A 13,978-nucleotide genomic window follows, 5' to 3' on the forward strand; every position below is an offset into this window, starting at 1 on the left:
AAAACTTGACAGAATATTTTTAATTCAACCTATTTTATAATTTTCCAAATTTCACAAGCACTGGTGACGTCCATACATAATTTAAGTCTGTAATGTAGAGCAAATAATGTCACTGTATAAAGAATTCCGCTGCAGTTCAAACTGTTTCTGGTGTTCGTTATTAAAGGATTGTTGTAAAACCTCTATCAGGACAACACTTGATTATTTTAACAACTGATCCATATATGGGGTCTTGGTCAGATCACCGAGAACAGCCATGGAAGTCTTTCCCTTGCTGAATTTTGTAGCAAGCTAAAAAAGAGAACAGAAATATTAGAAAAGGAAGAGTTTAAACTACAGCTGTTTCGTGTCTTAACATATGGTTATTTCTCTCACCCTAAAGTATATGGGACAGAGCTATCCCATGAAAGAAAGCTATGTAAGCAATTTCTATATCACATGCTTGTGCTTAATATAACATCATATTAATGCGAGATGGTGATGTGAGGTCATCAAACAGTTTTAAATCAATATTTTGTTATTAAAACTTTTATAAAAGCTATCTTGTTATTTAACACATGAAACAAACAGCAAATACGATAATGCAGTTAATTTATGATAAAATGGTCAAATAAAAAAGTTACCTTTTCAGCCATCTTTGTCTGTTCATGTAAAATATAATCTATTTACAAAATGGATGAGAGAAAAAGACTCCATCATATGTGGTCATGTGGGATAGAAAAAGTACACCATCAGTGGTGAAAATTTCGACCACCTCAGGTGGACTTTCTATCCCACATGACCGTACATGATGGGAATCTTACATTCCAACTCTTGGTTGAGGTTAAGAAAACAGAAATCTGCTGCTGCATACTACTGAAAAAGTAGAATGGGATCTTTTAGATGTACTTTCCCAAACAGGACAGCACATACCACAGCCTCTGATGAACCAGTCGTATTGCACTGCTTGGGATGGTGGAAGAACCTCCATTAAGGCTGGTCAATCCTGAAATCCATTACACCCCAGATAAATGCTCACCAATTAAGTTACATAGTGCCATAGATATAATGACAAGGAAGATGGACATAAACATATACACACTGAAGCCAGCATACCATGCAATCTAAAATCGGATCTTACGGACTTCTCACGTTTTAAGTCTCCATCTGTAGATCTTATCAAAGCCAATGTTATCACATATCGAGATGACATTTCATTGGATTTTTCAACATTGCTGGTTCACATTTGACAGCAGTTTTAATGCATTTGTAATCCGTCTTCATGATGAAATGTAATAACATTCTTTATTATTGTTTGTGTGTTTAAACTATTAACATGCCTATATCCAATAAAGATTCAGACACATCCACTTTGGGTTCAACCTCTTTGATATGCCAGTGAGTCCAGGGCAGATCTAAGAACGGTTCCAGAAGTATTTCATGTCAAGTTGGTTTGCTGCAGTCTTTTTTTTTTTTTTTTTTCTATGCACTTTTTACTTAGTTTTAATACAAAAATATTATTTATGGGTGGTGGGTATATAAAAAGGTTGCCTCCCACTCCCCCCTTTGTGATCAATTCTGACAAGCCTTACTTTGATAACATCATCATCTTTTGTAAAGCCATCAATGTTTATTCCCCATTTTGTTACACTGACTACAGTCAACTTTATTTTGATGACATCTTTTGTAAAGCCATCAATTTTTATTCCTCATTTTGTTACCCCATTTTCTTTTGTACCACTATTCCCCATTTTTTTTACACTACAGTCAACTCTGTTATTTTCATGACATCATCTTTTGTAAAGGCAGCGAGGTATTTATTCTCTATTCTATTCTATTCACTGCACAACTTACTTTGACAACATGACCTGTGTTTATGCCCAGTTCTGTTACATAATTTACTGATTAACGTAGTTCATTATGAAGACTTACTTTGACCACATCATCTTTTGTGATGGCATCGATTTGTTTGAAGATGTCATCCATGGTTGCAACCTTCTGATGGCCCAGAGTCTGCTCGGCAAGATCAATGAGAACATTGTCCTGCTTCTCAAAATACATCGCAATCTGACTCTTCAGCTGAGTTCTGAAACACAAACACAAGTTAATAAGAGTTAAAGTTTGTTTTGTTTAACATTGTCCTGCTTCTCAAAATACATCGCAATCTGACTCTTCAGCTGAGTTCTGAAACACAAACACAAGTTAATAAGAGTTTAAAGTTTGTTTTGTTTAACGACACCAGTACAGCACATCAATGTATTAATCATCAGCTACACAGACAAGATAACACATACGACAGCCTTTGATATACCAGTCGTAGTGCATTGGTTGGAACAAGAAATGGCCCAGTGGACCCACCGATGGTGATTGAACCCAGACTGACCACGCATCAAGTGGGCGCTTTACCGCTGGAGTACATCCCGGCCCCAATTCAATAAGAGAAGAAGAATGTTTGTTTAACACTACCTTAGTACAATGGGGTTTTTATCTTGTCAACATGTCATTTGTCGGGGTTTTGTGCATTTTTGTTGATAATGAATTGGGACATTTGTTGTAAAAATACAATACCATGATCTCAACCATCTGATATTTATGAAAATCAATTTATTAGCTTTTTCCATATATTTATTGCAGATGTGCTAAATTATTTACTCCTTTATTTGTAAGCCAATTCCATTTAAAAAAATGTTAATATTTTTGTTTCAGCCTGATTGTAGAAGGTCATACAAGAACTCAGTTTATATAGAATATTTGCCTAATAAACTCTGTAACCACAGAGCTCACCAACTAGCAGTTGAATAGACTGCCAGTAATAAAAACATTTCTATAGACATTACTTACATGGCTCTGGCAAATTCCTCGTCCTTGATTCCAGTTTTTTTTACAGATAAAAACTGCTCCATCGCCGTCTTTAGAACCTGCAACATCAGCCAAAAAAATAGGTTTAATCATATTGACAACGCTGATAATAATACATTTTCAAACAACATTCAAAGTTCCAAGCATGTAAGCAGAGCCAAAAAATAGGTTTAACCATGACAATGCTGGATATGATACATTTTTAAACAACATTCAAAGTTCCAAGCATGTAAACGAAGCCACAAAATAGGTTTAACCAAAATAACAATACTGGTAATGATACATTTTCAAACATTCAAAGTTACAAGCATGTAACTGGTTGTCTATCCAGGTTAACAAGCAGCGAGAGAGAAAACTGGATAAAACTTGGAGTGTTTTCTCTTTTATGGATACATTACCTGTCCTCACAAGTGCACCTCCCCCCCCACGCAAGTGGTCTGGTCCGAACATCCCAACAGCCAATGGGATGGCCTAAATTCTTCTACTGCCTACTGCTCTCTAGTTCCGGTCACATGACTGTAACTTCCTTCTTTTTCCCTGAGCGCATTGCACGGAAAACAGGAAGCGGGGAGGCTCGGGCTGGATGAAATCCTGAGGACAGGTAATGTATCACAAGAGCAGCATTCAACAGAAGGCGGTGGGTTCTGGAATCCAAAGATGCATTTGATAACTTCCAAAGACCGGATAGAGGCTGACTAGTGGAAGAATGAGGCCAACCGTGGTAAACCCTCCTCCTAGGGATGTCCGTCACAGACCAATGCAGGTGATGTTAGTAACAACAACCAGAATGGTGACATCCGTCAGCAGTGGCGGTTACGGCTCCTAGAATACATGGACCGGGAGTCGGAAAGCCACATCTCATGCTGGTTCTGACAGGGTGGGAAGACGTAGCCACCAATGATGCAGGTGTTAGGTAACCCCCCACGTATTGAAGTGTTAGTAAAAACAAGCGACAACGTAATGAGGTTCATCCGTCAGAACATTGAACTGAAGCCCCCCCCCCCCCCCCCCCCCCCCCCGAGTGTTTTCTGTCTAGTACACCAAAGAACTGTGGGAATTATGACAACAGATAACCACATGCAGTGCAAGGTAAATGTTATCGAGACAAAAGTTCCAGCACCAGTGCGTGAACCGTGCAAAAGAACTAAAGTCTAAGCAATCCTCACCTGTCGATTCGATGGACATCTCGGTATGCAGCCAAGATTCCGACAGACATCAACGACGATGACGACGAGGACGGCTTGTATTCACCAGAGTCTGCGCAGCAACAACTGGACCCAGATGATGGAATCCCTCAACGTCTACTGTGGAGACATCCCTCAGATAATAGTTAGCAAATATGGAGTCCGTAGCCCAGAAACAACCAGTTAGAATGTGCTGAATGGGTGTGTTGCAGTGCAGGGACATCATGGCAGCCAAGGCACGGAGTTCATGCGGGTTAGTAGCAGATGGAGCAGGCAAATCCTCTTTCTGATATGCAGTCAGGATAGAAGACTGAATCCAAGTGGCAACCGTGTTCTTGGAGATATCCGTCAACCGACTCTGGTTACAGGAGAGGAAAAGTCTCTTGCGATGTTGATGAAAAGATCTAGTCCTCTTGATGTAATGGTGTAGTGCTCTGACAGGACATAAGGCCAAGTCCTCAACGGCCACTGGACCGACAATAGAGGAGAGGGCTTGCACATCATACGAGCGAAGCGCTTGGTCAGGTAGCTGATTCTTTGCCACAAAGTTCATGAGTAACCCCAAGGTGACCGCATGACGAGCTCGGTGGAAGTCCACATCAAGAGCATGGATTTCTGATACACGAACAGCCGTGGCAAATCCAAGTAAAAACACTGTCTTCCGAGTCAAGTCTTGCAAGAAAGATGATTCGATCGGCTCATAAGGTGAGGTCGACAACGCTCGTAGCACAAGAGTCAAGTCCCATTTTGGCGGCCGAAAACGGTCAACCTGATCTTCAAGTCGAAATCCCTTGATCATGTTATGGATCTCAGAGATATTCGATAGCTTCGTTCCAGTAGCCACATCATGAACCGTAGCGATGACCGAAATGTAGCCCGCAATGGTAGACCCCTTCAATTTCAAAGATGTACGTAGAATACAGCAAAAAATCCATTGGATGTTGTAAGCCGCAGTAGTAGATGATCTGTGAGCTTTCAAAATGGCTGCCGTGGATTGGGAAGAAAAACATTTCTTCCTCAAACTCTTGGTAATAATGTCCACGTGTGCAGTTTGAACAACTGAGGATGTGGATGGTGTAGTCAGGACGTGGGAGACAACAACATATGATCCCAGTCTGGCAGAGGTAGTGGATGCGGATCGGCAAGACGTACGAGATCTGGATACCACACCCTGGAAGGCCACATCGGAGCGATGAGTAGTAGCCGACAAGTGTACAGCTGAAACCTCTGTAGCACCCTGGGAGGTAGGATGGGAGGCAGAAAAGCCTACGAATCCATCCTGTCCCAGCTGATGGCCAAGGCGTCTAGATTGAAGGCTTCGGGATCTGGCACCGGAGACACGTAAACCCTTAACTGATGTTTGGTGTCCAAAGGTTGTCGCACATTTATCGAAACGCTTCCGGATGCAGCATCCATTCCGTCGACTGTGGAGACCACGGACGAGACAGAGTATCGGCTAACTCACTGGAAACGCCTGGAATATGGCGAGCCCGAAGTTGAAGAGGAATTTCGTCGACCAACTGGTAGAAATGATACGTCAACTGCAGCAGACTGCTGGAGTGTGTTCCGCCCTGGCGATTGATGTAAGCCGCTGTGGTGGTACTGTCTGTGGCCACCATGATGGATTGCGTTGTAGACTGCCAACAACTCCAACAGGTTGATGTGTAGTCCGACTTCGCCGGGAGACCACAGCCCCAAGGTAGTGTGGTTGCTGAGATGGGCTCCCCAACCGTCTAGTGACGCATCGATGAACAGGTGATGAGTGGCTTGGAAGGGCCGCATAGACTCTCCATCTAAGACATTCAACTGGAGTTGCCATCACCGCAGGCTGGACCGGAGTTCATCTGGGAGACTGATGAGCAAGTCTGAATTGTTGTAATGAACAAACGGATTGAGAAACATCTGCAACCGCTGAAGCTGGAGGCGACCTCTGAGCGTCAAATCCTGAGCCGAAGTGAGGAGACCCAGGAGACTCTGCCACCCATGGAAGGACATCGGAGCGGTTAAGGCCCTGGAAACCATGGTTTGGATGTTCTCCCAACGGTCGAGAGGAACTTGAACTAGGCCCAGGTCGGATCAAAGACAAGCTCCTATGAATTGTAGGTACTGTGTAGGAGTCAGTCTTGACTTCTCGAGGTTGATGATCCAACCGAGACACTGGAGTAAATCCATGATGAAGGCAACGTGTGCAGTAAGCCATGTCTTACTCTGGCATTTCATCAGGCAGTCGTCGAGGTACGGGTAAAAGGAGATACCTCTGTGATGCAGGAAACGGGATATCGGAGCCATAATTCTGGTGAACAGCCATGGAGCGATGAATATCCAGAATGGCAGGACTGTCCATTCATAATGACGACCTTGTAGCATAAACCTCAGATAGCGGTGGTAATCTGCATGGATCGGGGCATGGATACGCATCCTTGAGATCCAGCGAAGCAAGCCAATCCCCTAGTTGTACTACAGCAAGGACATCTCGCACTGTCAACATTTTGAAGGCCGGAGGAGGAAGCAGGTAGTGGTCGCTGAAAAACGGCATGTTATGAATCATCCGCAGGTCCTGGGAATCTTTCTTTGGAACCAGAAAGACGTTCCGAATAAAAGCCTGGTGTAAACGGCTCCCTTCTCCAGAAGTTTGTCGACAGAGTCCTGTAAAACCTTGGTGTGCGACACGGAATGCGATTAAGGTACCGGCTGCCAAGGAACGGATGACCACATCTTCTGGTGGAACATCAATCGCAATCTTCGGTATAGGCCCCTTCTTAGAGGGTGTCGGTGGATGCGGCAGGGACGGCAACATGTCGCACACGACATCAATGACGGAAGCCGCTGGAGCGTCATTTCCGAAGTCTCGTAGAACTCGAGCACAGGCAAATCGATCTGCCGGAACGGAAGACGCAGGGGAACTGGACCATGGACGGTCCCGTCTGGAACTCTCGGAGGCCACATCAACTGAAGATCTGCGATGACGGTCCATAGAATCTGTACAGGCCGTGGTGAACGGCTACGGTTCCGACTCTGATGCGCCGAAGATGACTTCTGCTTATCCTGTGACGGTATTGAAGATCGACAAGCTGTGGATCCCATAGAACGTCTAATGGAATACTTCTTAACGGGCTGAGTAGATGCAGCAGGACCCCTGTAACAGGTGGAGCCGAAGGAACTGAACCCCCCGAAGAGGGAACTGGAACCGGCCCTGACCCCGAATCCGCCGGTTTGGAGGAAGTCGCCATTGGTTCTTGAAGCACAGATGGCAAAATGAAGGGTAACACATCCGCTACGGAGTCTGCGATGGAAGGTGGGGTCTCCACCTTCTTGGCCCTCGCTGACACCACTTTCAGATACGCAGCAAACTCAACTTCCGATAACCCCGAACAAAGGTCGCATCTCGAGTCAAGAGCACATGAAACACGACAACCCAGACATAAGTCATGTGGGTCGTCGTCAGCGGTAAACTTCTTACAGCGTAAACACGCCAGCACAAGTCGATGAACACTAATATCAGACATGATAACAATTTCTATCTGTGAAATAGAAAGAAAAACAATCATGACAAAACACAAAGCCGGTCAACAACCGACACCATATTTGCAAATGGCGGCTGACACGATGCTAACCAACAAACAAAAACAAACATTTCAAGGAAAATAAACACTTGGAAAACCAAGTGAATGACGTGAAATGATACACGAAAGACAATGAATACGATGGCAGAAAAGATTCCACCAAAAGGTCGATGAAAAAACTGACTCCAAAACAGAGCCAAAGAAAAGACGTCCAGACCCTTTAGCGAAGAGAAAAAGAAGGAAGTTACAGTCATGTGACCGGAACTAGAGAGCAGTAGGCAGTAGAATTTAGGCCATCCCATTGGATGTTCGGATGTTCGGACCAGACCACTTGCGTGTGGAGGAGGGGGGGGAGGTGCACTTGTGAGGACAGGTAATGTGAAAAGAAATTGCTTGTACCACCTGGACTGCTGTCAATTCCAATTACTGCAAAATTCTGTAATTTCATGGGCTAAATAAGTTTTAGTGGATAGTTCAATAAAAAACATTTTGTAGTTTAGAATAACATGTTTATGCGTATTCACTAAATACCATTTATGTTTCAAAACATATATAACAAGAAAAAACAAGTTGGATACCTATTAAAATGAGTTGTAAGATAAATGGTATACAGACAAGAATGTAGTATTTTATTTCTTACAAATCCTGAAAACAACAGGTTCATAACACATTTAAATGTCTTATTTACAGTGTTTGCAGTTTACTTATATATCACAGAGCAATCAGTTTCAGTTTAACTTATATGTTTCAGAGCAAACAATTTCCATTGTGCTTTTTTTTTCCCACTGGATAGTATGGTTGTGGCAACTGGATGATCACCTAGGAGAAGCCGATCGTATATCTTTAAATTGATAACACACACATTATTGCTGTGTGAAATCATAAATAACTCATGTATAAGAAAAAATGTTTAACAAAACAAATTAACTGTTTACCTTTTCTGCATCGTCAGGGTTAGTAACAGCAAAGAATCCAAACAATCCACCATCTGTGTAATTGACATTGATGCAGGACACCTACAAGACGATCAGAATCATAAACAGTTAATTACTGTAAAATCAAACAGGCATGTATACAATGTGTACAATGGGTTGCATTGTCAGTATGATCTCTTAACACTTCGTAAAATATCAGATGCTTTTAGCAAATTGTCAGGTAACAATTTAAAGAATGACAAAATAAAGGCCAAAGACATTTTTTTAATAACTAGTTCTTTCAAAGGCTGGGCTCATACCTAGAGTATGTCACTCCACTATTGTAAATGTGAACCACCACAATAAAACACACTCACAGCACTGGGCAGTCCCGTACACTGGCTGACTGCATGGCCTATTCGAGAGGTATGGTTTGTGCCCCACTTGACATACGGGCCTCTTCCCATCACATTCTGCAGTACCCCGGCATGAAACATCTCCGGACTTCCCAGACTGAAATATATTGTCATCATTAGCATATTATATAGATTCATCACGACTGGTTTTTAATATGGAAAATATAAATTGAGGCTCTGCCGATTAACCAATTAACTAAACAAGGTTGATATTTTACATTCTAAAAAACATGAGCAGCAAATTCTATTTATCCTATCAGTGTTTCTGCCAGAAAGAAATTTTTGGGTATGGCGCTATGAAACTAAATGCAGCCACAGTCAACAGGGGGTAAGGGGGGCCTCCCCAACAAAGAAAATGGGTTACATTTAGGGTTAGGGTTAAGAAAATTATACAATAATAATAAGAATCATTAATTTTGTCAAAATGTTAACTTAAAAAAAAAAAAAAATTGGGTATGGCGCCATACCCATTTTACCCTCTGGCAGAAACCCTGCCTATAACACTTCTAAAATAAAAATTTAATTCAATATATTTAGTAAATCAAAGTTCTGTAGTTGACTATCGGTTAGCACAAATGTAGTTTGACATCATGCACTTCAGCTAAATCTCATCCAAATGTTACTCTCAGGTATACAAGTCTTGTTTAATAATGGTAAATATCAAATGGGTTTATGACATGGATATTATAGGTAAGTTAGAGGATAATGGTAAATATCAAATGGGTTTATGACATGGATATTATAGGTAAGTTATAGGATAATGGTAAATATCAAATGGGTTTATGACATGGATATTATAGGTAAGTTATAGGATAAATATCATTATCATTAGTATTTCTTTGTGTTTTATTACATTGGTGTCACTAGTAAATATCAAATGGGTTTATGACATGGATATTATAGGTAAGTTATAGGATAAATATCATTATCATTAGTATTTCTTTGTGTTTTATTACATTGGTGTCACTAGTAAATATCAAATGGGTTTATGACATGGATATTATAGGTAAGTTATAGGATAAATATCATTATCATTAGTATTTCTTTGTGTTTTATTACATTGGTGTCACTAGTAAATATCATCAGTAGAAGGATTGGTCGTAAATACTCGCTCGCACAATAAGAGAGGAAGGAAGGAATGTTTTATTTAACGACGCACTCGACACATTTTAATTATAGTTTATGGCGTCAGACATATGGTTAACAACCACACAGATAATGAGAGAGGAAACCCGCTGCCACCATGCAATGGGCTGCTCTTTCTGATATGCAGCATCCTAGACAAGATAGCCTTTGTTACACCAGTTGTGGAGCACTGGCTGGAACAAGAAATAGCTTAATAGGCCCGCCGATGTGGATTGACAGACCACGCATCAGAGGAGCACTTTATCTGGGAGTGGTTTCAAGTAGAGAACCATGCTCTTCTCCACCCAGCCCTATAGTCCTGCCTTCTGTAGCAGCCTACATTCCTCTCTAGTGGGTTGACCCACCCACCACACATCCCTGTATGTAAACCAACTGTTCAAGAACATACCTTGGTCCTTCTACTGCTACAGCAGAGAATGTTAGATTAGCACCTGTGGCCTTTCTCATCTCACCTGAAATGATATATACGTATAATAATAATAATAAATAAATAAAAATATAACTAATAAATTCTTCAAAAAGATTTTTGTTAAATAGCTTCAAGTTACTCATGATTACTAACATCACCCTTTTTTTCTTCGAGCAGGAGTCATATTTAAGAATGTGCTACCTACAGCATTTTAAGCCCTAATTTTTGCAACAAATAAGTTAAAACCCCCAAAATATCCCTTCAAGTGACAGCAGTAATTTTTATCCAATGTAAAAAAAACCCGACTGTCATTGGTAAAGAACCATCTATGGCAGCTATGCCAATTGCTGCCTACGTTACTATTCAGTTAAGTTTGTGCCCTGATGAGCATACTTGAACGTGTCAATATAAGCTGACCATCTTCAGCTAGCAAACCTTCATGCTGTCTACATTTTAGTGAAGGAAATTGAGAAGAGTAATTATTTCCTCCCCAAACTTAAGATTATGGGGAGCCATTTAAGGTTTTACCATGTTGCTATAATATAAATTCACATGATAAGGGGAGTTAAAAATTACTTACTTGGAACTAGTTTCAGGAGATTGATTGGAGTGAGAGTGATGGCTCCCCTTAAATGACGGGGTCTGATTACAGACGTACATTGCTTAAGGTGGTCCTTAACATAGCTGCCTACTCTGAAACAATGAACAACCTGCATTACTACAATATACTAATTAAGAAAAGGATGGTACTAACCTCCATGGTATTTTGTTTTCACTCCAGTTGCTCCAGTGGAATCAAACGGGGTGAATTTATTTCCTTCAGCTACCAAATAGTCATGGTCCACCCCGACACCAACCAGCGCCATACGCCCACTAGTGTAGTAGTTCTTCACAAAGTGCATCAGCTGTTGAACAAAATATACTGGATACATTAAAATAAAGTTCAAAGAATAATTTACAGAACATATTTTATAGTTTTACTGTGGTATAGACACAAGTATACTATAAGGAACTACATGCATTACCGTATGAATGTTAAAACAAAATGTAAAATGGGCACAGGTTACCTGAAGTACAAAATAAATTATCTTATATTACCATTGTAAAAATGCATAATTTAGTGGTTTTACACCAAAGGTAACAATCCGTAAGTTTTATAGCAATAAAAGGAACTAATATGTTCAGTTTTAGCCTCAAGAATTGCTGGACAATATCTTTTTAAGATTACTACAAAATGCTGAAACATTGCTTAAAATTACACTTTATATTTGCAGATGCACTACTAAGTCAGTACAATTACAGTAAGGTATACTAATATTTTCTAGTTACTAGCACTTTAATCATGTATACAAAGAAGTCTGTAATAAACATATATTTAAAAAACATTTATTTTTATATCTAATTTGTTTTACCAATCTTAAAATAAGGACATCATGACACTGAAATTTTCAATGTTAAACTTCAGTTTATCCCTCCCCCACCTCCTAAAAATTATTATATATATCTCAACTGGTTTGTGGACACTGCCCTGGGGAATCTCTGTATTAAGTTTCAGAACTATCCAATAAAGTGTGTTTTGTTTAACGACATCACTAGAGCACATTGATTTACCGATCAACAGTTGCTGGATGTGAAACATTTGGTAATTTTGACATATAGGCTCAGAGGAAACCTGTAACATTTTCCCATTATCAGCAAATGATCTTTTATATACAATTTCCTACAGATAAGACAGCACATACCACAGACTTCAATATGCCAGTCATGGAACTAACCAATAGTCTCTGACGAGAACACAAACTGCAAGAAAAGTTGACTGACACTGAACATTAGTATCAGAAAAGATCTGCTAACGAACATCGTAGCAGAGATACCCATGTTTGATTTAACTAATAAAAGGTGTGCTTAAACAATTCTCTATTAGAGCATCAAAACACATACCTGTTCACTGGAATATTTGCCAAACATATGCTTTGGGGCATACAAAGAATTTCCAAGGGAATTCCTGAATGCAGCCTTGTGCAGCAATTCAAAAACACCTAAACAAAACAAGAAACTCTTGATGCAATATAAGAATCGATGAACCAACCAAAGTTGGGTGTAAAGAAACTACTATCTGGGTACAATATGTGTCCCAAATGCCCTGTTTCATAGTATATAGCAAGAAGCTAATTGAGTGGTTTCAGTCAAAGATTTAGAATATAGTTTTTTTTAATACAGATATTTTCATTATTCAGTGACAGAATAAATTGTATCAGGAGTATGAAATAAACATAAGGGCACTGGCATTTTATTATATTCAACTTTTTAGTTTCAATACTAGTGAAATTACGTAAGCTTTCAAAGCCTGGAATGTCCAATAGGTTTTCACAGGATGTTTTTTTTTTTAACATTATATTTTTTTTTTTTTTTTTTTTTTTTTTTTTATAAAGGGTCAAAATTCTAAGAAATAATTTAACAGAATTACACCTAATTATATTTTCTTTTCCTCCCCCACCCCTCATAAATGGATATCCATTCTTATTATTTTCGATAATCGTAAATGACACATTACCTCAACAACTGATCCTGTCCTTCACATCTGAGTTGCGCAATACCATTTGCGTGCCCATGTGCATCCTGATTTTATCTCACAAGCATTTTTATCGTCCACCTTAAAACAAGGTTACAGCAAGCCTCCTGCTTGTTATTTGAACAAAAAAGAAGCTGTCCAGCCAATCGAAGTGCTGGAATAGTAGTATAGTTATACTGCTTCAGTGACTGTCCAATGTGTGCTGTTCACAACTTACCTGTATGTCAATATGTACAGGCTTTACTCAATATATTTTCAATGTAATGCAAATCACTTGCCTGGAGCGTATGAGGAGAGTAATTTATCACTTGCCTGGTATTTTTAAATGTTTTATATTTCATCCTATGTATAAAATCAGTTCCAATGCAGTTAATATACTAGCAGCAATATCAAGTGATTTTTAAAGTAACAAAAAGCAAATCTTACGAATATGAGGCTGGGTCTTCAGAATGCCCAAGTCAAGAGCCAGCTTTGCTTGGATATCGGCAACCTCCCACGGTTTAAAGGCGGGAGTTGTTGTGATGTCTCGGAGGAAGTTGAAAGCAACACCTCTGTACAACAAAAGTCCAAACAATTAATATTCATACAATGTCTTCTATTAAGAAAATGTAAACAGAAAACATGCTACTGAATAAAAATTGAATACAGTCCATGGCAAAAACATGCTGTAGTGAATTAAAAACTTCACGGTATTGTCGACTGCTTTGGGCAACTGCAGCAGTTGTTATATATTCCGATGAAAAAAATATTAATTTAACCACACCCCAGAACACAGGGTCATTACTATGACCAATCCCCCCCACCTCCCAATCAGACGAGCTGACTCGAGGAAGATAACAAACAAGTATAACTCTTAAGGCAGGCAACTGCTTAGAGGAAATCAATCTATACTGCATTTGGACTTTGTTTTGACAACAGTAATATGAACTAGGAATA

At 39.9% G+C, this 13,978-nt stretch overlaps 1 protein-coding gene across 1 annotated transcript in view; it reads right to left on the minus strand.

Moving 5' to 3' along the window:
* LOC121378387 (cytochrome b-c1 complex subunit 2, mitochondrial-like) overlaps positions 1-13,978 on the minus strand; it is a 20,967-nt gene continuing 6,989 nt past the window's right edge. The window contains exons 6-14 of the mRNA XM_041506537.1: positions 13,469-13,593; positions 12,412-12,509; positions 11,225-11,375; positions 10,450-10,513; positions 8,877-9,012; positions 8,521-8,601; positions 2,821-2,897; positions 1,912-2,065; positions 1-291 (exon numbers count right to left, since the gene is read on the minus strand). Of these exons, the coding sequence (XP_041362471.1) occupies positions 202-291; positions 1,912-2,065; positions 2,821-2,897; positions 8,521-8,601; positions 8,877-9,012; positions 10,450-10,513; positions 11,225-11,375; positions 12,412-12,509; positions 13,469-13,593 (976 nt within the window). The 3' untranslated portion in view covers positions 1-201. The remainder of the gene's footprint in view (positions 292-1,911; positions 2,066-2,820; positions 2,898-8,520; positions 8,602-8,876; positions 9,013-10,449; positions 10,514-11,224; positions 11,376-12,411; positions 12,510-13,468; positions 13,594-13,978) is intronic.

Source organism: Gigantopelta aegis, chromosome 8 (assembly GCF_016097555.1).
Source record: "Gigantopelta aegis isolate Gae_Host chromosome 8, Gae_host_genome, whole genome shotgun sequence".
Lineage (NCBI taxonomy): Eukaryota > Metazoa > Mollusca > Gastropoda > Neomphalida > Peltospiridae > Gigantopelta > Gigantopelta aegis.